This window comes from Siniperca chuatsi, linkage group LG6 (assembly GCF_020085105.1).
Source record: "Siniperca chuatsi isolate FFG_IHB_CAS linkage group LG6, ASM2008510v1, whole genome shotgun sequence".
In the NCBI taxonomy this organism is placed as follows: domain Eukaryota; kingdom Metazoa; phylum Chordata; class Actinopteri; order Centrarchiformes; family Sinipercidae; genus Siniperca; species Siniperca chuatsi.
Window position 1 is genome coordinate 29,956,091 of NC_058047.1, and position 23,222 is coordinate 29,979,312.

Consider the following 23,222-nt stretch of genomic DNA (forward strand, 5'->3'; position numbering starts at 1 on the left):
TCTATCAATCAAGCCAGATGATACTAACCATTTAGCTAAACCGCAAGCATGTCTTAAGGACATAAAAACCTGGATGACCTGAAATTTTCTTTTGTTAAATTCTGACAAAACTGAAGTTATTGTACTTGGCCCCTAACACCTCCGAGACACATTATCTAAAGATATAGTTACTCTAGATGACATTGCCCTGGCCTCCAGCACCACCGTAAGGAGTTTTCTTTGATCAAGATTTATCCTTTAACTCCAACATGAAACAAACTTCAAGAACTGCCTTCTTTCACCTACGCAACTTTGCAAAAATCAGGCACATCCTGTCTCAAAATGATGCCGAAAAACTAGTGCATGCATTTGTTACGTCTAGGTTGGACTATTGCAATTCCTTATTATCAGGCTGCCTGAATAAGTCCCTTACGACTCTCCAGTTGATCCAGAATGCTGCGGCATGTGTACTGACAAGAACTAGGAAAAGAGATCATATTTCTCCAATATTAGCTTCTATGCACTGGCTCCCTGTAAAATCCAGAATAGAATTTAAATCCTTCTCCTCACTTACAAAGCTCTTAATGGTCAGGCACCATTGTATCTTAAAGAGCTCATAATACCTTAATACCCGACTAGAACACTCCAATTTGGGTTCGGGAGGCAAACACCATCTCCACATTTAAGAGTAGGCTTAAGACTTTCCTCTTTGATAAAGCTTCTAATTAGGGCTGGCTTGGGGGAGCCCTGAACCATCCCTTAGTTATGCTGCTATAGGCTTAGACTGCCGGGAGACTTCCCATGATGCACCTCTTTCCTCTCTCCTTCTCCATCTGTATGGTTTTTTTATCCCATTACTGCATGTTACTAACGCGACATCTTCTCTTTCCCATAGTTCTGTGTTTTCTCGTTTCTCCTCCTGTCACTTTCAGCAGGTGTTTCTGCTTCCAGAGTTGCAGAGACCGGATCTGTGGTTGTGGGCCACTTGCTGCCCCTGTGTTCCTGGTCGACAACTACTACTACAGTTGGTGCTATTGGCTCTGTTACTAATACTGTCATTACTATTCCTATAGCTGTCATTTCTATTATTATTAATTTATAAATATTAACACAACAATTAAATTTCTACTATTTTAAAAATTCTAGTTGGTATTTGCATTGTGCTCCCCCCCTCCCCGCCAAAACCTCTCTCTCCATCTCTCTCTCAAAACCTAACACGGCAGCGGTGGATGGCCGCCCACCATTGAGTTTAGTTCTGTCCAAGGTTTCTGCCTCTTAAAAGGAAGGTTTTTTTGCCACTGCCGCCAAATGCTTGCTCATGGTGGGATTTGTTGGGTCTATGTAAATATTATATAGAATATGGTCTAGACCTGCTCTATAGGAAAAGTGCAATGAGTTATGAATTGGCGCTATATAAATAAAAATTAATTGAACACCTTCACATGACTTTGCACTACACATTTTTGCTGACTTGGGCTTCTTTATTTATTTTTTTTAAATTTATTTTGTTTTCAGTTATGTGATGATTAACAAATGGGAAAACTGAAGTAATATGAGATGATATAGGCAAGGATTCATGTGTTAGCTTGCCCTCCCACCATATACTCAAGGTCTGCTGTTGCTCAACCAATAGCAGGCACAACCTGAAAACTTCAGGCGATGTAAAGAAATGTCTACCCTATAAACATATTAAAAAAAGAATAATAAAGAGTTTTTGCACTTTTTGCAAGTTAAAGCTTATGGACATTGCATATTTAGTTTGGACCAAAGTATTGAAATTGTGGATAACCTTGTTTTTAAGCTTTCCAATAATCAGAGAACCATACTGTTATGTTCATTTTTGAAGAAGATATGTGGGCTGGGGCTCCAATATGAGTCAACTCTGAGGGCCCATCTCTTGAATGGTTTTTCATTCTGGTTAATCAAACCACGTTCTAATACCCACTCATATAGGTTAACATATGAAACATATAAACATAAAAAATCGAAAGGGGCGAGGTCGGAAAGTGATTGATTTCTGACTGAATGCCCATCACGTGTGTATTAATAACCACTAGCGACATCAAATGTGTATATGCAAAACATTTATTGTGTGTACAAAAAGTAGTTCAACAACAGTTAATCATGAATGAAAACTTTCATTTGGCATGCCCCCCCTGAACAATACCAGGTCTCTGCTTCACTGATTAAAACTTGGGTGATAATTGTTCTCAACAGAACTATCACAGTCACATCTATATTGTACCAGAACTAGTCAGACCCAAGTCATTTAAAAGTCCCTCCAAGGATCTAAGTTGTTTTTTGGTTAGTTCAGCCAAAAGTGACAGGATTTTGGCCCTATTTTATTTTTCTAAAACTCTGTTAAAATGTGTTATTGTTTAAAGAAGAAAGTGATGATCATACATACTAATATTCAAGAAAATACTTAAAAAAAAACCAGATTGAAGCTTATTTGACTTTGGCTGGGGGAAAAGGTTCTATATTAAAATTACAGTGATTTGTAAAATTAGCATTGTCAGTTTGAGTGGGAAAAAATGAAATTTTCCCCCTAAATTGCTCTTGGAAATATTGCAGGGATTGGTTAAATTAGCATGAATTTTTGTGGATGAATTGAAAGAATGAGTATTCCTGGAGGGACTGAATTACCATTGTATGTCAAAGCCTTACAATATCTCAGTATTATAGAGCAATCAAAATCAGATCAGTATTAACTTATTGTCACAGTCTAACAGATTTAATCTAATTCAAATGTTCAAAGTTGGTCACTTACAAATTACTAGACAAGAAGTTCTTCTGCCCATATGAAACTCAGAAAATGGTTTTCATATCCTTCACTCAAGTGAAGACATTAAACTCTAAGCAGAAGAATCAGTTTTTACTCTTGTTTAGGCCATGAACACCCAACCTTAAATCAACCCAGAAATCCTAAACACAAAATAAATGAAATATTTCATGTAAACAAACTGATTACATAGACAAGAACTCTATAGAAAAATAACTAGCAATGCACAGCATAAAAACACACAAGAAAAATTGAGTTTCCCAAGATGGCACACAGATGTGAGAGCAATACTTGTACAATGTACTGCAATCCAAAATAACAGAAGATAATAAAGAGATGGAGATAATGCAACCCATCAGAACATCACTTCATACACTGTATCATGTAATCAAGTGTTGCGTTCACCATTTACCTTCTGTATACTCAAGAAAACAAAAACAAAACAAAAAACCCCGGAGGCAATGTTATGTCAGTTTAATATTTCAGATTGACAAAGCCACTCAGAAGGCTTTTCTTTTAAGCATATTATTTCTGAGGCAGAACTGGGGATCAAAACACCAAACTCACATTCACCAGTTCTAACTCCAGCCACATTTTGGCCACTCAGCTTTTTAAGAGCAGCAATTTTGCTTTGCATGGTTCCAGGAGAAACAAACCAGCAGAGATAATCTGGACCAATCGGTCCCATCACAATCCCAGCATAGAAATGGTGACTGTTATTACGATAGCATTTTAACAACATTTTCACAGATAACCATGAGTTAACAAGTTGTATGGCTGTAAACCTATTTATCTATTTATCTAACACCCCTTTCAGACAGGAGCTGCACATGCGGCCCCATTCCAATGAGACAGCTGTCACAGGGTCATCTGTAGTTGTCAATTTTAGCAGACTCAAGTGTGCAATGTGGTTCCATTTCAGTTTCATTTATCTGCCCCTGTCTGTATGCACGTTTTCCTGCGTCTGGTCTGGTCTGCAGCTCTATGTGGAGCTTCAGCTCATTGTTTTGGCTAAAAGAGCCTGAACATTTAGCAAGTTTGAGAGCTACTTATTTTTTGAAGATGTTGGTGGATTGAACATTAGTGACCATTGAATTTACAGTCAACAAGAGATGAAACAGAAGACTGCAATGGGCTGCTCATGATAAGAACTGTTACTCATCGGCCAAAACAAAAAAAATCCTGATAAGTTTTGAGAACAGGTTACCACTCCCCTACACTGTTAAGACTTAAGATTTTAGTGTGCACTAAAGGTTTGCAATCAAATATATTTTTCAGAAGAATCCGATATTAACTAGCCACTGACTCACCACCTCTGCCACTAATGCTACTGGGTAAGCAACATGACCACCAAGTGCTCCCAGGCAGCACAACAGACCTTCTAGCAGCTTTCAGTATTTGCAAAAACTGCTGATATCACCATTCTGAAGATTTTTGTTGGGCTGCCTGGAGGAGTCACTAAGTTCCATGACACAGCACATTTTCTTTCCACTACAGACCACACAAAGGCAGCACAGATAACTGATTCTCTACTTTTTTCCATATAACTGCTGTCAGAAATCAAAGGTTGGCAGTCAAAATGAACCTGCAGTGTTTCTGTTCAAGAAGACTTTGCCCAGCTCCAGGGAGCCCCTACAGATAATAGCAACAGTTAACTGTGAAATACAGCCTCAACTCAGAACTGGAAGATAACATCACACGAGGCTCCAAACACCACCTCTCCAAATCTTTCTGGCAAATTTCAAATGTTTGTGTTTAATTCAGCTCTGCCAAGTAAGACTGAGATCAGATAAACTATCACATTTCATTTCTATCTTTAAAGAAAAAACAAGGAAGAGAAAGCAGAGGGAATGTGATCAGGAATTTGACAGCAGGTAATGACCAAGCGTGTCCCAAAGGTTTGGAGTTACAGCAGAGGTAATTTATTGTGAGAACTCAAATTTAAGGTTATTTTAGTTAATTTCTGTGCGATTGATTACATTGTCTTCTACTGTGCATGAAGGATGAAACTAAAATGCTTACCACAGAAGAATGAAAGACAATCAGTGGTTTGAGGCTACATCCACACTAAACTAACTTTTAAAAAAAATGGTGTTTTAAAATGAAAAAGATCTCCGTACACATGAGCATTTTAGCACTGTTTCAGAAATAATTTCCTACACTGGGCATGCGCGTGTCGGTGTAAACAGGAAGCAGATTGTCTACTCTGCGGTTGGCTGGCAGAAAATACTATGAACGAAGAGCAGAAATGGCGAAAACCAGAGATTTCTTTTCTTGGACTGACGAAAAGGTGGAACTGTTACTGAAAGTAACAAGTATAAGGCCGTCAACACAGTGGAAAATATAGATTGGGAGTCATTGCAAAGCAAATACGGCAACATATTAGAGCAGTACCGGGAGCGTTATCCATTGCCGGAGGGAGCCATGGCAATTAGAAAGGAGTACCCACACAAGAAGGATGAAATCACAAAAAGGTATTCAGAGCTAGCTGTAATGTTTTGTTTTGGCTTGGTGAATTAACCGCTGGTAATCAAGGATGATGTTTATTTTTTTTTTCTGGAAAAGGGTCACGTGATAGGGGCGTAACAAATCAGGGAAGTTTCCCCCCGTCCAGACTAAAACGCATTCCCGGAGTTTTCAAACTAAAACAGGGTCAGCAGTGTTTTCAAAAGTCTCCGTTTGAGGGGTTCGAAAACGCTGATGTAGTGTGGACGCTAGGTGTAAACGTAGCAAAAGTTATGAGTCTTAAAACGAAAACGTACTAGTGTGGATGTAGCCTGAATCATTGACATGTAGAGTACTATTACTAGGGGTGAGAACATTCAGCTGCAACACCACAGTTTGACTGAATATTTGGATACATCATCTTTGCGTGATCCACAGACATTGGCATTGCTAGTAATTAGGGAAATTACTCATTAAAAACAGGTCCAGAAATGCAGAGGGCAGTAAAAACTGAGTCCATTAGTCCAAAAATTCTTATATTGTCTTGAACAATAAAAACACCAAATGATGAGGCAATGGACAGGATCATACCTGAGTGGCTCTATAAAAACAAACAAACAAAAAAAAAAGAAGTATAGTGGGGAAGTCAAAGCATCAACAGAACAGGAAGGCTTCACATGATGGCACACTCTCTAGATGAAACCTTGCCCTGCAGGAGAAACAAAAAGGTCCAGATTATCTTTTAAAAAACATTTGAGGCATCTATATGGCAACTTTTTTTTTTTTTTTTTTTACATACTTCGATTGACCATAACAATAAGGATTAAAAAAAAGAGGAAATAATTACAGCCCAGATGTTTTTGAGGTGCGATAAAACACCTGACAACAATATATCAACCACTATTTGTTGTTTTTATTCAGCAACTTCCGCAAATATGGACATTTTTGGACAATAAACATTTATGGCAAACATGCACTCAGTTGCCAGTTTATTAGGGTACACCTAGCTAAAACTAATGCAGTCTATTACAACAGTCCTATATTTGTAAGATTGTATCCGCAATATATCTTACCTTCGTGAAGGCTATAATCATGGTTCCTACACCTTCTTAAACATCAAATTCAAAGACTTCCCAGACCCAATTCTCTGAAATTCAAGGACCCAACACGGCATAGTTTGCGACATGGATCAATGGTTAATTTTGGTTACAACACTGAGAATTTTTATAATGAGAACTAGCAGACTTTACAGAAGCTCACAGACAACAATTAAAAAGACAGAGACTTGAATGTGTGAACACTTCTCAATTATGCTGTGTTATAATGATGTTACTTTATGTAAAAGAAAAATAAAACATTTTAAATCAAAAGAACTTAAATTTCTGTTCTTGCACAAAATGTATAAATTCAAGCACTTTCAATGTCTATTTATGATTATTTTAAAAAACTTGAAAAGGCCTTGATCCCCCCCCCCCTCAAATTCACCTTTCAAGGACCTGTGGGAACCCTGTATAATGATCCTTTTTGTTGAAAAATTTTAAAGAGGTGTTTAACTTTTAATAATTTTGGGGGATGTAGTTTGTGCTGCTGTTAAACTATACTGCATTATACAGAGAGGTGTTCATGTTATTTAGCCTAGCCTCATTGATATAAATGGGGAGGGTGAAATAACAAACAAGCAATACGATTTAACAGCACCACAAAGTGCAGCCTCCAAAATGACTATACAGTTGAATCAACACCTCCCTAACACAGTTTCAACAAAAACGAAACATTACAACCTTCATGAAGGATTTATTGCAGGACTGTTGTAAAAGACTGGATTAGTTTTAGCTAGGTATACCTAATAAACTAGCAGTGTAGATATTGAGGTTGGATGAATTACAGTCAAACAACCTGAATTATCAAAGCTGACAGTAACAAGTAACTTCCTTTCAAACAGTAAACTGTTGGAAATTAAATCATTACAATTGATAATTGACACCATTAATACAACTAAAAGGGGTTAAACATTTATTAAACATGTGTACTATAGTTTCCTTTCACTTCACAAGAAATTGAAAGACAATGATACAAAATATCATATCATCACAGCGGGGGTCATGAAGAAGATATTCCAAGACACAGGGCACCTAAAACATTTAGACATTCAGTGTGACAGTGTGTGGGCATAAACCACTTTTCCCATCAGATTTCATGCTCCCATGCACCTGTTGTACGTCTGTGCATTAGACTACAAACTATTATGGATGAGAAGTTGAAAAAATATTGAATAATTTATTAAATTGATTGATTAATTGAAGAATAACAACAGGTATGAAAAAGCTGAATACATGTGATAGTTGCCGACATGAGCTGAAAGTATGTTTAAGTATTTGAGTGCATAGAAAAATAAAGTCTGAGAAAAACACAAGAAAGAAAATACAAAAACATGACACTAATCACCACAACCTGAGCGTGTTTCTCTGAGGCCAGCTCACTAATAGAAATGAACAAATATGTAATCAAAAGAACAACAGAAAAACAAATGAACAAAGTAAAAGGTGAACAAAGGAGACATAACATGAAATGGGGAAATTAAACTTTTGTATGCTTTTTACACAGGTAAATCTGGCAAGAAAAACAAGTATACTCACCGTTTGTCTCACTTCCTCCTCTTCCTCTCCGTTCTCTACCTCCACCTGAGTCTTGGTTACACTCCTTCTGGCCACCTCCTGCAGGACAGTTAGTCAGCCCACATGACTCAATACAGAAATACCATAATGCCATACTTAAGTGCCCTCGCCAAGGATAACACACAGGAACAACATTCAATATATAACATGTAGTACTCTGCGCACCAAATCAGGGACACGTAAATGTAGAGAAAACATGTATTAATCAGTTACAATTAAGTCATGCATGGATGTCTTTACCTCGCCATCAGCATTGATCAAAATGGTGACTATGTCATTTCCTGTGCCCCAGGAAGCCTGACTCTTCCACAACAAGTCAGATGGTGGACTGTGGGCCACGCCAGCATCAGCAGACCACACCTGTATACACAAAGTGCAGGTAAATACATCTTACACCATGGGCTGGGAGAATACCTGATTCTGATGGGCTGCAGGGTTTCCATTAATTTCTGATCTGTCTGTTTACCATTCTAAATTAATGCGCTAGCTACATGGTATCAGTGTATCTAAAATGATCTGAATATCTTATTTACTTATTTATCTTATCTTATTTACAACACTGAGTGTAGTCTTTCAGTGCCTCATCCTCTGAACACCACAGGATGGTGACTTTAACACACAAGCTGCAAGAAGTATACTGCCCCCTCTGAACTTACATCAGTAAGATACTTACTGACTCATGCTTGCTCATGGTGGGATTTGTTGGGTCTCTGTAATTATTATAATGAGTACGGTCTAGACCTGCTCTATAGGAAAAGCGCAATGAGATAACTTCTGTTATGAATTGGCGCTATATAAATAAAATTGAATTGAATAGAATAGATTCACAAGCGATCATCTCACATCCCTTTTGCTATTCAACTTGCTACTTTAGGCTGCAGCCGACAGTACACATGGCCTATCCTTTGTTCGTGAAAATCTTGATATTGATTTGGAGACAATGACATGGCTGGATAGCTAGCTAGTCTTGTTGTTAAACATACTGCCAAATTATATTTACTGTTTGTCAACTGGGCACAATATTATTGGCTTGAAAACTTGCTAGCATAACGTTAGCTTTCTAGCTCATAGCTGAGCCAGGATTCTATAAGCTGAGCGGACTGGAAATATTTCCTGTTGGCAAGTCGTATCTAAGGTTTGTCCTACTTACTGGAGTAGTGAACAACGTTTTCAGTGCATAAGAACCTTATGGAATGGTAATGATTAATGGACACCTCGTCAGGCATTAATGTAATGGACAATGGGGAGGCCAGAACCTAGCCTCCGCTGCCCGTTGGACTTACATGTAATCAAAGAAATTGTTCATACTGAAGAACTTTACAGAATTTTAAAAATCTGTACATGTCAAATTTTAATAAATAATACATTGTCAGTAATTTTGCTACTTCACACTGACCTTTATACTACACATTTTACATTAAAATTACACAAATACAAAGAGTTATATATATTTACTGATGCCGCGGTCAGCAGGTTAAGTCTCAGTATACCCAGTCACTAACATGAAACATTACTTTGTCTTTGATTGATCTTTGTTCACGTCCCTGACTAAGCTCATCACCTTCGCATAATAACGTGTCAGTATCATTTAGATCGCTGATCTTTAGCTTCAACACTGTCAGAGGTAGTTTATCTCCCAGCACTATTTTGTTGGTAGAAAGTAGGTCCAACTAAAACTGTTCAAGCTCTGTTAATTATCCTGAGTGAGGTTGTGTTTGGAAAGACATATTGCTGTTGACTTTCTCAAATGTCCTTTTTCAATAGGTTCCATTCACCCCCATTGTACATTGGTGGCAGCAGAGATCTTGAAAATACTACTACACATCCATTGGATTAAGTGAGAGAAATTCTTTTGTGAGTGTGTGAACTGAATCTTTATGCCTAGATACAAAATTATACAAGCAAAGCAAAATTAATGAAAGAATAATTTTCATGAAAAAACACAAAGCCCCTTTACACTGAAGACAGCACATACACACACATTCTCTTCTACTTCATATTTCTCACCGTAACTGACTGCTGAGCCTTGAGGACAAATTTTGGGGAGAACTTGTAGATGACCTCATCCCCATTGTCAACTTGTCTCTTCAACCTCCAGTTGCCCAAAGGCTGGTCCTGCAAAACATAAGAAAAGTAACATACAAGTACAGATTTTTTTTTTTAAACTTTTAACACTAAACCTATTGATCCACACTTACACACCATTTTTGCTGAAATTATTGCAGACCTCAGGAGGCTGCTCTGTGTGGACTTTGTCAGTTTTTTATTCTACCTTACATGATCAGCATTTACTGTTATGGTGGAATAAATCCAACCTTAATAAAGCCCTTCATATTCAGTTTCTATTGTAACTATGTGACACTACTAATCACCAACTGCTGGTCATCTGTGTAGACTAGACTAGAAATGTAACAGTTTTGTATTTCTAGTCTTCGTCCACTCTTACACACCTGCTCAGTATCATTGGTCAGTGTGACTGCGTTTCCATCCATGTCAGTTGGTGATATGGTGACTGCTCCGCTAGCTGTGGCCTCTTCTGACACCAGCAGCTGCCCCTCTCCTCTTCCTACCTCTGGCACATCCTTAGCCTCCGCCTCTATTCTCTTCCTCTTGGAGGAGCGGGAGGAGGAAGATCCTGTTATCCTGGAAACAGTGACTCGTGGAGATGGGCTGGGGGACAGCTTCAGTCTGAAAGCAGCACACCAGTCACCAGTGAGTTAATGACTATCCACCACTACATGATACAGCAGGGTCTGAGTTGTCAAGAGGTTGGCACAAAGGACAGTCACTTCTTGACATTCAAATGAGAAATTGAGAATAGGCACTATTAAAATGATGATACTAAAAAAAGTAAATGATTCTGATTCTCACCGATTCCTCTCAACCCACACCCACCTGGTTTACACATTTCCTATACACGTTCTACTGGAAAAAAACAAGACACAATTACACTGGCTACCCTACCCTAAAAACCAAAACCACAGGGAAGCATAGAAGCCCCACACTGTTTTCATTATTTTCTAAACAACCAGCTTCAATTTTATTTCAGTGAATCAACCCCAAACAGACAGCACATGGATGGACATACAGTTGAGCAACCACCAGCCAGCCTACAAGCACCACCCTTGTTTCAAAATATTAACAATAGCAATGACTGAGACCTGGGGGAAATCCAGAAAATCACAAACACCACTCTGGCACAATCCAACTTAAAATCTTACTAACCCGCCAACATTACAAACGAATGCTGGCATTTTGAATATCAGGAATTGAGGGTGGACACATTAACTGACAACACTAAAGATTCAAATTCTGTCAAATATTCAAATATATCAGATAAAACAAACTTTGGTTCTGTTATTGTCATAAAGCTTTTAAACATTCTTTTATGTCACATTTTCATTATTAAGCTGATGTATAACTACAAAGTATTACTCAAAATATAAGGTGACTAAAAAAGGCAACCATACCTTCAGTTTCGGCAACTAAAAGCTGACTTGTTGTGGAAACTTTTAAAAGTTAGTGTTGAACCCTGCATAGTATATATATCCTAGGCCTGCATGCGTGTGTGTGTGTGTGTTGTACCTGTGCTCCTCTCCCTCCAGAAGTTTCCTGTATGCATTGATCTCCATATCTAGGGCGAGCTTCACGTCCAACAGCTCCTGGTATTCACTGAGCTGAGCATTCATCCTGTCTCTCAGCTCGCTCATCTCTTGTTCTTTTCCTTCAATGGTACGGCGGTGCTTGTCTCGCTCTGCCGACAGAATTTCCTCCAGCTCTCTGATGCGATCCTCTGAGGCAGCCACCTACAAATACAAACACACACATCCAACGAGCAACAGTCAACTAGTAATGCTAATTAGCAAAACAATTCATGAAGCCAAATGGCAAAAGTACCTGAAACTGTGTGAGTTGTGGGAGAGGTCTAGATTTGTGTGTACAGGTTGTCATTAAGTAGTACCTGTTTCTGCAGGGCATTCAGCTGATATCCAAGGCTCTCTATTCTCATACGGGACTCCTGCAGCTCCTCCCTGGCTGTGCTTATTGCCTTGTCATTAATCTCTGAGGACACCTTGGCATTATCCAACTAGAGGGAGACAGACTATGTGTGAGAAAGGGTTCTCCGCACATCTTTGAGCAGTATGCAGCTGAATCAAGTGCTTCTCAGCTCGAGGACAGCAAACTTCTAAGAGGTAAAAAACAGGACTGGAGCACACTGGTTAATTTGCAGCCTTCATTACTGCAAATAGACCAAAGTTTCAACACTAATGTGTCTTCATCAGTCAAAAATGAACCAATCAAATTTTTTCCCTTGGAAGTGTTGAAAGACAAAAGGAAACAAAACATTTGTCTCTCACCTTGGCCAAGAAGGTTTGCTCCAGTTCTTCCTTATAAAGAGAGACTTGCTCATCATGTTGCCTCCTTAGGTCCTGGTGGGATCACACAAACCTGATTAATGCTAAGTCTCAAATAAAAGCTCCCCTAGGGGCTACCTTAATAGCTCACATGGTAAAGTCAGCAAATTACATTTCCCACAGCACTTAATCCTATGCTGTTGAACCATGTCATAGTCACAACACTGTTGCTGTCTGTTTCTCTGCTTAACAGATATTACTGAGCTCACACAGGATGTCTGTTAAACTTCTCTCATACTTACATGAAGACAAAACCAACTGAAAACTTTATCTAAAATATTACCTTTCTCCAACAGGTAAGTGTAGCATTGTAGTGTAGTGCAAGTCAATGAGGTTGACATGCTGAGGTAAGCATATTGTCTCAATTCCAGTCACCAGTGTTTGTGTGTTACTAGTAGCATATTTTACTACTCTAGCTCATCACAGTTAATTTTGTTTGATTCTTTATTATAGTGACTATCTGCTATACATTTAAAAACGTACACTAGTTCTGCTCAAGCACTCTTCTTCTTTTAACGACTTTCTCCCTAATCACACAGTTTACACGCTATTCATTTTTGCTAGCTACCGTTCTTTAGCTTAGCAGCTAGCAAGGGCTTCTCTCTCTCCCATCACTAGCCTGCACTAGCAGGAGAGAGCAGGAGAGTGAGATCTCTCATGCTCGGTGTGTCAAATGTTTAGCTATTCCTCTGCCTCCTTTAGTGATAATGGTACATGTAATAAATGTAGTTTATTTGTAGCATTGGAGGCGAGGCTTAGTGAATTGGAAACGTGGTTCCACACCGTGGGCACTCAATCATTAGCTGCTGTAGTTAACCAGCCCCCAGTAGCCGGTGAGGACCGACCAGCGGTAGCTCCTGGCAAACCAGGACAATTTACTCCAGAGCAGCCGGGAAACCAGGGAGGCTGGGTGACTGTCCGAAGGAAGCATAGCCCTAAGCAGAAGCCCACGGTTCACCACCAACCTGTTCACGTTTCAACAAGTTCTCCCCATTCAGTGACACACCCGCTGAGAAACCAACTCTGAAATGTGAAGTTAGTGACACCAGTGACCATAATCAAATATATTCCTGGGGCCAGAGCAGGCAACATTGAATCCTATTTAAAACTGCTGGCTAAGGATAAGCATAAATAGAGTAAGATTGTTATTCACGTCGGAAGTAACGACTCCCAATTACGACAATCAGAGGTCACTAAATTTAAAGTTGAGTTGGTGTACATATGCAAAGACAATGTCGGACGGTAGTGTTCAGCAAACAATGTGGGCTTTGTAGATAATTGACGGTCTTTCTGGGGAAGACCTGGTCTGATTAGGAGAGACAGCATTCATCCCACTTTGGATGGAGCAGCTGTCATATCTAGAAATCTGGCCGAGTTTATTAGTGGACCAAAACCATGACAACCCAGAGTTGAGACCAGGAGGCAGAGTTGCAGTCCTACACGCTTGTCTGCGCTTCCAGAGCAGTTACCCACCCAAAACTCATTAGTGACGGTGTCTGCCTCCCGACCACTTACGTTAATAAAATCAAAAGTTAACAGAGGAGGAGTTACACATAAAAACCTAAACAAAAACGCTGAAATAGCATAACAAAATAGAAGAATTAAATGTGGACTCTTAAACATCTGATCTCTGTCATCTAGTGAACGATTTAATATCAGAGTATCACATTGACTTATTTTGCCTTAGTGAAATCTGGCTGGGTCATGAAGAATATGTTATGTTATGCCTTAACTAATCCACACCACTCAATCATATTAATACTCACATTCCTCAAGGCACCAGCTGAGGAGGTGGAGTTGCAGCCATCTTCGACTCAAGCCTATTAATCAACCCTAAACCTAAACTAAATTATAACTCATTTGAAAGCCTTGTTCTTAGTCTTTCACACCCAACCTGGAAAACACGACAACCAATTCTGTTTGTTATAGTGTACCGCGCTCCTGGTACTTATTCTGAATTTTTATCTGAATTCTCAGTTTTTAATCAAGTTTAGTCCGTAAAACAGAAAGTAATTATTGTAGGTGACTTTAATATTCATGTAGACGATGAAAATGATAGCCTTAGTACTGCGTTTATCTCATTATTAGATTCGATTGGCTTTTGTCAGAGTGTACATAAACCCACTCACTGTTTTAACCACACCCTCAACCTTGTTCTGGTATATGGCATTGAAATTGAACATTTAATAGTCTTTCCACAGAATCTTTCTTTATCGGACCATTATTTAATAACTTTTGAACTGCTATTACTGGACTACACGCCATTACGCAAAAACTCCTACTCTAGATGTCTATCTGATAGTGCCGTGGCTAGATTCAAGGAAGTGATCTGTAGCCAGGCTGACAGCGAGTCACAGCTCTATTGAGCCATGTATTCCTATAGCCCACAGTAGTAAAAACTTCATGAGTTTCTTCAATAATAAAATTTTAACTATGAAAAAATTCATCACGTCCTGCCAGACAGACATTTTACCCTTAGTTAGCACTTCTTTACTGGATATGATCAATCTGTCTTTATTAACAGGCTATGTACCAGTCCTTAAAAGTAGCTCTAATTAAACCTCTTCTTAAAAAGCCCACTCTTGATTAAGGGGTTTCAGCCAACTATAGACCTATATCTAACCTTCCCTTTCTCTTTAAGATCCTTGAGAAAGCATTTACAAATGACCTTTCAATTGCATCAGACAATGGACTTGTCTCTGTACTTGTCTTGTTAGATGTTGGTGCTGCATTCGACACCATTAACCATCACATCATATCACAGACACTGGAATATTCAATTGCATTAAAGGAACCGCACTAAGCACAAATATATAATATATATACACACACACACACACACAGTTTCTGTTGCCCAGCCATACCCCAAACATGACAACAGCAGAAATGGCAGCTGCTGTAAATTCATCCCCCAACACACCTGTAAAGCTTGTGCCAGTTTGAACTCATAGTCCTGTCTGACTCCTGAGTCCACCTCCACTATTCTCTGCTCCTGTCGACGCCGAGACTCACGCACCTCCTGAACAAAAGGAGAATGATAGGAGTGTAACTGGAAGAAATTCTTAATGCCACAGAAATTTCACTGCTTTGGATGCAGATTTGACTATTAGTGATTGTATTCTATTCTATATACTCTGCATACACAAATGTTTTATGGTATACATGCTTATGGCAGAGAACACATCAGTGACCTGAAGGATAAATGTTGGTTTTGAACAGAAAACATAAAAATATATTGAATCAAGAGTTAATTAAAAGCGGTATTTAATATTTTTAACTTTTGACCAGTGTTTTAATTTTGGCATGGACTTTAATGTTAGTTTTAGTTAAATAACTCACAAAAATTTAAATTCTTATTGAAGTCGGATTTTATTCATCACATTGGGGGTGGACAATATGGACACATCTATCATGGTATGTGTAATTTTGTTGGTAAATCTGGGGCAGAGAATGCTCACCCAAACTACACATATGGTTGTGCATAGCTATTTTATCCAGTGCAAAAAATCTAAATCAATTTATGACAAATATAATAACAGATTAGTTGTTGTTGTCTATGCCATTTGTGAAGTCAGACTAAATAAGCAGTTTACTTTGGGCTCTGGTAACTTGAGATGAGAATTTGTCATTATTTTCTACATGATTCATTAGAAAAATAACTGCTAGATTAGTTGATAATGGAAATAATGATTTGTGGCAGTCTTATGTACGTCATTGCCCTTCACATACCCCTTACCTCTTCAAACATGCTCTTCCTGAACTCCAGCTCTTCACTCAGTGATTGACACCGGTTCTCCAAATCTACACGCATCAGTGTCTCTGCCTCCAGCTGGCGCTTAGCAATAGCATGGCTGTCCTCTGCCTATACACCACATAACGGCATAAGAAATATTAGCACATGGACTTTCCAACATAAGTTTAACTGACTGAACCATAATGAGCAAGTTGTGGTAGAAAAGGTGAAAAGATTTACTTCAGTCTGGCTTACAGTCCTTTCAGTAGGTAAGAACGTATGTTATTTTCCCTTGTGGGGTGCTTTAAGAGGTACCACTTTGGGTGTCATAATCTTTGTCTTCATGTGGACTATTACATTAAATAATCACTGGATTACTGACCAATTTGGATGTTTAATACCTACATACCTAAATCTTCACATTGTGGCCATTTTAAACATTTAAATATACCCTTTCTAGTTTCTTTCTTCCCTCCTTTGTTCTGAACAGAAAACCTTGCAGTACACACCTTAGCCAGCAGGCTTTTGACATCAGCCAGCTCAGACGTGAGAGAAGCATTCTGGCTTAAAGCAGTAGAAAGAGCTGCTTCACTCTTATTCAGCTGGCCTTCCAAATCACTGGCCCTGGACACCGCTGCGGCAAGATCCCTATCCTTCTTCTTAGCACTGCAACGCATGGACAGAGGAAGGAGAAGACAGTTAGTGCTTCAAACTGGCCATTGACCCTGCCCTTCCAAGTGACCCTCATTCCAAATGCTTACCTGGTCCCTAGATAATCTGATCTCAAACAATGTGACCTGTGTGATAATTAGGTGCACTGTATATATTACCTGCGTGTGGCTTCTTCCAGTTCAGCCTGAGCCTTGCCCAGGTCTATCTGGAGCCTGGCTCTCTCTTTAGCAGTTTCATCCAAAACCCGTCGAGCATCAGCTAACTCTGCCTCATACAGAGCCTTCAGCCCTGTCACCTAAAGAGAAAGACACACAAATGTTACTAGATGGCTTGGCTAGATAAAAAAAGAAAAATTACAATTTACCGATTGACTGTGGTGGAGTTTTTTGTTGTTTTTTTTTTTTACATTAAAACGCAACTCTTATCTTCTACAATTCTCAATCTTTATTTTACTTTATTTCACCCTGTATCAATACTGCTTGCCAGAGAGTCCTGGGTATATACATTAAAACAATAAAACAACAAGACAATTAAAAATATTTGTAGTTAGTACAGTTGGCTAATTAAGTGCTCCGATGTCTGGATTTCAGATTACGTTTGAATGCCTGTGGACTAGTCTGTTCCCTTGTAGACCTGTCCAGCTGATTTCAGATAGTGGCTTCATAAAACTGCAGGCTGCTCTTGAAAGCAGCATTTTTAGCTTCAGGGATTGCCAAGAGATGCAGGTCCCATCTCTCCAGAGGCTTCGCCGCTGACTTTCTGCGACCATTAGTGGCCAGTGGTGAAGGGCAATGTGACACACAAATTTAAATACCACTGTCAGTACAGTTAATTCTGTCCACTATGCTGTTAATACCAGTAATTTGAAGAAGTTTGTCAGTCTTTATGTGGTCTTTCAGAGTGTGGCCTGTAATGACATGCAGCTCTGTTGATCGCTCGTTGAACCTGGTCTACCCTGTTATGCTGCAGTAGTGTTTGGAGCCAGGCCGTTCCAAACTAATCTAAGTGAGTAAGGAAGGGGCATTGTACATAGTGATTAACTACAGTAATTTGATCGAATTTTGAGTATAACTTTCAACAATAAATAAACTTTATACAGTAATTTAAGCAGATTTGGTCCGACTTTTGCTTTGACTTTTATTTGCTCTCGGACAGCCAGCAGAGCTTCTGCTGAACCAGATGACATTAAGGACGCATACAGCTCTTCCCCCCTCCCCCCTCTGGGTAGGTCAGACCACAACCTGGTTTACCTTAAACTCTGCTATGTGCCTCTGGTTAAAAGGCAGCCTGCGACCACGAGGACAGTGAGGAGATGGTCAGGGGAGGCCTATGAGACACTGCAGGAATGTTTTGAGGTGACAAATTGGGATGCACTCTGTGAGCCTCATGGAGAGGACATTGACGGGCTCATTGAGTGCATCACTGGCTACATTAACTTCTGTATGGACTGCAATGTCCCAACCAAGATGGTCCATTGTTACCCAAATAACAAACCGTGGGTAACAAAGGACATCAAAGACATTCTGAATGCCAAGAGGAGGGCCTTTACTGATGGTAATATGGAAGAGGTGAGGGCTATCCAGGTTGACCTGAAGGTGAAAATCAGGGAAGCCAAGGAGAAGTACAGGAGGAAGCTGGAGCGGAAACTCCAGCAGAACAACATGAGGGAGGTCTGGAACGGCATGAAGACCATCACTGGCTTCAGACCGACTGGCAGCAGAGGAGTTGAAGGCAGCTTGGACAGGGCCAACGAACTTAATCTGTTCTTTAACAGATTCAACACACCGGCTCCTGCTCATCCCCCCTCTAACTCAGCTGCTGTCGGCCCTCAAGCTCCTCCGAGTACTCTGCTCCCCCCTCCCCATCAGGCTAACGGCCCTCTCCAGACCAACGACCCCCCCCACCTGTAACTTCTGCTGTGTGCCTGACTGCTGACCAGGTGAGAAGACAGCTGATGAAGCTCCACTCAAACAAGGCTGCAGGCCCCGATGGAGTTAGCCCTGGGGTGCTAAAAGCCTGTGCCCCCCAGCTTTGTGGAGTCCTTCAACAAGTCTTCAACCTGAGCCTGAGTCTTCAAAGGGTCCCCATTCTGTGGAAGACATCTTGCCTCGTTCCTGTGGCGAAGGCGCCACGCCCCAGTGGCTCCAAGGACTACAGACCGGTTGCACTGACCTCCCACATAATGAAGACCCTGGAGAGACTAGTGCTGGAACAGCTGCGGCCCATGGTCAGACCCCTCCTGGACCCCCTTCAGTTCGCCTACCAGCCCCGGCTACCTGTTTAACCGCATCCACACCCACCTGGACAGGCCGGCAAGCACGGTGAGGATCATATTTTTTGACTTCTCCAGTGCTTTCAACACCATCCGGCCTGCCCTGCTGGGAGAGAAGCTGGCAGCGATGCAGGTGGATGCCCCACTTGTGTCCTGGATTGTGGACTACCTGATTGTGGAGGACTACAAGTACCTGGGAGTACACTTAGATACAGTAACAAACTGGACTTTACCAAGAACACTCAAGCTGTTTACAGGAAGGGCCAGAGCCGCCTCTATTTTCTGAGGAGGCCGAGGTCCTTCAACATCTGCCGGACAATGCTGAAGATGTTCTATGAGTCTGTGGTGGCCAGTGCTATCCTGTATGCTGTTGCATGCTGGGGCAGCAGGTTGAAGGTAGCGGACGCAAACAGACTCAACAAACTGATCCGTAAGGCCAGTGACATTGTGGGGGTGGAGCTGGACTCTCTGGCGGTGGTGTCAGAGAGGAGGATGCTGGCCAAACTACACGCCATCTTGGACAGTGTCTCCCACCCGCTCCATGACGTGCTGGTCAAGCAAAGGAGCACCTTCAGCGGAAGACCACCAAAAAGCACCACAGAGCGCCACAGGAAGTCATTCCTGCCTGTGGCCATCAAACTATTTAAGTTCTCCCTCTAAGGGTTAGTCTGTTTGACCCTAGGTCACTAAACTGGACATTGAGCATTATTATTTTTCCCATGTTAGTTTTTCTTATTTTTTGTTATTGATATTATATACCTCTATTACTCTCGACGGTACATGCACCTCCGCTTATTACTATTACTTATTACATATTTGGTTACATTGTATTTTATAGTGTACTTTCATCATCAACCAGTAAACCCACTTGGTACTCAACACTTAGTTTATCTTATACTTATACCGACCTGATACTTAATTTATTTTCTGACCTGTTTTATAGTGTTTATAGTGTATCATATCGTTTTCTAGTACTTTCTCCTGTGTGCACTGACTTAAAGGCGAGCTGCTGTAACAAAGAGTTTCCCTACGGGGATCAATAAAGTATTTCTGATTCTGATTCTGAAACACAATACCCCTCAGGAGGTTTCCACTGACTCTCTAATGCAACCTGAGGAAAACCAGAGGTACCTGGATCTTCATCAGTAATCATGATCCAAAGTATGATATTATGGAAGTTAACATTTTGCGGGATTCGGGCACGAGTATTTGTCATATTTCTGCTTACAGAAAACGAGCATACTTCTCGCGACCTTTTTGAGGACACAAAGGACTTCAATCGCAGACTCGAGTTCCTCGGTACGACTTTGCGTACGTTCAAATTCATTAAAAGTCTTCACACAAATACATGAGTGAACCTCACGTTTTAATTTTAAAGGAACTGTGCAAAATGACAACAAACACTGTTTTAGTATGACGGGTTTTTTTTCAAGACAGGTTTTGCTGTTGGTCATCAGTCTTACTACCAAAACAGACTTAAGGGCGGTAATAAATAGCACAAACTACGATGACATGAAGCTTTAACTTAACGTTACTCAAATATGTTGTAATGCTTCAAGATAATGTAGGTTATGTATGTTTGCCGTCAAGTTAAGTAAACATAATGTTATTTCATAAGTCATATTTATAGATTGGCGCGCGCAACCACCCGCTCAATCTTCCCAGCCGGTTGAATACAGATTAGGAAATGCCTTAGCACATCTATTATTAAGGTTAACAAAGTTGTTAAGTGAATGTAACGGCCAGTACTGATAAACTAGTGCAATTGGCTGTGAACACAATATTCGAGCAAATCATTAGTCGATTTTATAGCCAGTTGCCACTCATAATTACAGATAACTAACGTGGATTAGTTATCGTTAATTATTAATAACTTTATTGCTCTATAAACATTTTTGATCGATTCCTTCCTACACGTGGACGCAAACAGATCAACCTGGTGTTGGACTATTTTAGTTGGACTCACCTCTCTAGTAGTCACCTCCTCTTTCTCAGACACTTTGACCATCAGCCGATCGTTCTCGAGTTCCAATGCCCGGACACGGTCGATATACACGGCCAGCCTATCGTTCAGGTGTTGCAAATCTTGTTTCTCTTGTAAGCGAGAGATACGGGTCGGGGAGAGAGGTGTAGAGGCCGCCGACCGGCCAGCTTCACGGCTTGGGGTAGCAGTCGCCATAACGGTTCTTTTGACAATCCTGAGTTTGCTTCACCACTCAGCGAGCAATAGACAGCGATCGTATTTGTTGGCTTCGTTAAATGAAGACGCAAAAACGGTTTCTCTTCTTAATTAACGATACGATGTCAATCAATGAACAATATGCTCATGCAATGTCTCAGAGAGTTGCCTTAAACAGTGATGAGTGAAAAGTGATGTGATTCCAAGATGGCCGACACCGCAAGACCGCGCCAAAAGCAGAGAGGACTTCCGGTCTCGCAATGGATGATGGGAGAATAGGAGAAAAAGAAAGAAAAGGCTTGTTTGAGATCAACGCCTCGTCTGGAAAGTGGACGAGATCAGGCGGCAGCAGCAGGGGGCGGTGACAAGAAGCTGCAGTCAAGTCTGGCAGTTTCCAGCAGCCTTCAAAGAATATATAGGTAGTCCCAGAAATATTTACATCCTGTTAGATCCATCTATAGGTTTAGGCTACCGGTAGTTTGCAGAATGTATTTCTTATGCTTTACTGCAATTGTCCAATAAATAACCAATACATTTATCTGAACTGAAGTTTGACTCATATTTCTTTAGCAGTTTACTGTTACATGATATGTAGCCAGAGAATAATGGCTACTTTTCACATAAATTCCACTGTATTAATTATCTTAATGGGCATGTGAGATGTGGTTTGTGATATTTAATATGTAATCTCACAAATGTAACAAATAGAAAAACAAACTTTGTACCAATGAATTGATTATACTTTTTAGGTTCAAAGTTTTGAAGTCATACAAAGTGGATTTTTCCAAAACAATAAATCTACTTTTCTCAGTGGTCTAAGTTTGTCTATAACATCCTGGTATCGTATTCTATCCTTTGTTCTTTTTATGTCTGCCTTGTAAAGCATTAATTGCTCGTTTTGATAAGTGCTATATAAATAACCTTTATTATTATTATATCTAGCGTTAAATATTACAATTACACAGAAAATTAGGATTTTCTACAAAACGTAGTGTTTGTGGTCAAAAGTAAGAGCCAATCAACTCTTTGATCAAGCGACAACCAAGCGTTTCCCATCATGCCCTGGGTCTTCCAGTCGGTGGAGAGCAGCTCCGTCGCCTGGCTCTTACAAACTGCGGCCACCTTGATCTCGTGAGGTTATCATTTCCCACGTGACATAACGTCAGAGCAAGTCGGAATCAACCAGCCCCCAGGGGCTGCGCCGGGCTTTGAAGCTAATTTGACATAGCGGCCAAACCGTGGAATTACAGCTTCCGGGTCTGTCACGTGATACACACTGGCCCCACAAGACTTTTTCCCATAGACTTACATTGTGAAAGAAGTGGCTGTAAAACGGTGGATACTTTTTGAGCATCACAACACCCGCGAAATTACTCGTTTCACTATCAGAATTTGATCCATTCGGTCCGATAACATTTAGAAAGTCCCCAACAAAATTAACAAAAATGAAACCAAGAACAAAGAAAGCCATAATTACAGAGTTACAGGGTTCAAAGAAAGAGCATCCAGATTATTACATAGCCAAAGTGCATTCTTAGATTTACAGACATTCAAAGACTCTTTTAAAGATGACATATCATGAATACAAACATTAAATAAAGGTTTAATATTGCCAAATTTACATTTGTGAATGAAAAAAATTGCCATAACAATCATACTATTAATTGTATTAAAAGTCTTTTGATTTGTCCTCCAGTACAACGCCAAATTTAACATCATTGTAATTGAAAGATCGGACACCCAAGTTGTTTTGATAAACCCAAATACAGAAACTATCCCAAAATATCTTTGAGGAAACACATGAGAAAAAAGTACATTAACATTAAGTAACATTGTCTTCAATATTAAATTTTGAATGTAAAAATTCTTTGCATGGGTAAACATTATTTAACAATTTGAAACATACCTCTTTAGCTTTGGGTGGGACAGGAAGTTTTAAATAGTTACATCTGAACTTTTTTATATTTTGACTGGTGAAACCCTTCATAATAATTCGTCTTCTTAAAGGCAAAGGAAAACATTCGTTGGACAAAACGGATTTTAAGAACTTGTTGTTACATTTTTTGTCTA

The 23,222-nt window shown here is 39.9% G+C and overlaps 1 protein-coding gene across 2 annotated transcripts; it reads right to left on the reverse strand.

Moving 5' to 3' along the window:
• Positions 1-2,048: 2,048 nt before the first annotated feature.
• On the reverse strand, positions 2,049-21,408 carry lmnb2 (lamin B2). Of its 2 annotated transcripts, none has more exons than XM_044199016.1 (13): positions 20,940-21,402; positions 16,860-16,996; positions 16,539-16,695; positions 16,033-16,158; positions 15,217-15,315; positions 12,240-12,311; positions 11,843-11,968; positions 11,467-11,687; positions 10,332-10,569; positions 9,889-9,996; positions 8,122-8,241; positions 7,843-7,920; positions 2,049-5,915 (listed from the first exon to the last, which is right to left on the reverse strand). In XM_044199016.1, exons 1-13 carry the CDS (start codon positions 21,150-21,152, stop codon positions 5,880-5,882), a joined length of 1,731 nt encoding a protein of 576 aa, XP_044054951.1. In that variant the 5' UTR covers positions 21,153-21,402; the 3' UTR covers positions 2,049-5,879. The 2 variants fall into 2 exon arrangements, with proteins under 2 accessions (XP_044054951.1, XP_044054950.1); XM_044199015.1 differs by lacking the exon at positions 2,049-5,915 and adding an exon at positions 6,872-7,338 and having other exon boundaries at positions 20,940-21,408.
• Between the last annotated feature and the right edge of the window lie 1,814 nt (positions 21,409-23,222).

Coding starts and splice junctions, on each gene's coding strand:
- lmnb2 (XM_044199015.1), bottom strand. CDS start 21,152: ATGGCGACTGCTACCCCAAGCCGTGAAGCTGGCCGGTCGGCGGCCTCT. Junction 16,159..16,538: donor TCAAAAGCCTGCTGGCTAAG/GTGTGTACTGCA, acceptor TGTGGTGTATAG/GCAGAGGACAGCCATGCTAT. Junction 10,570..11,466: donor CTGGAGGGAGAGGAGCACAG/GTACAACACACA, acceptor TGCTGCTTTCAG/ACTGAAGCTGTCCCCCAGCC.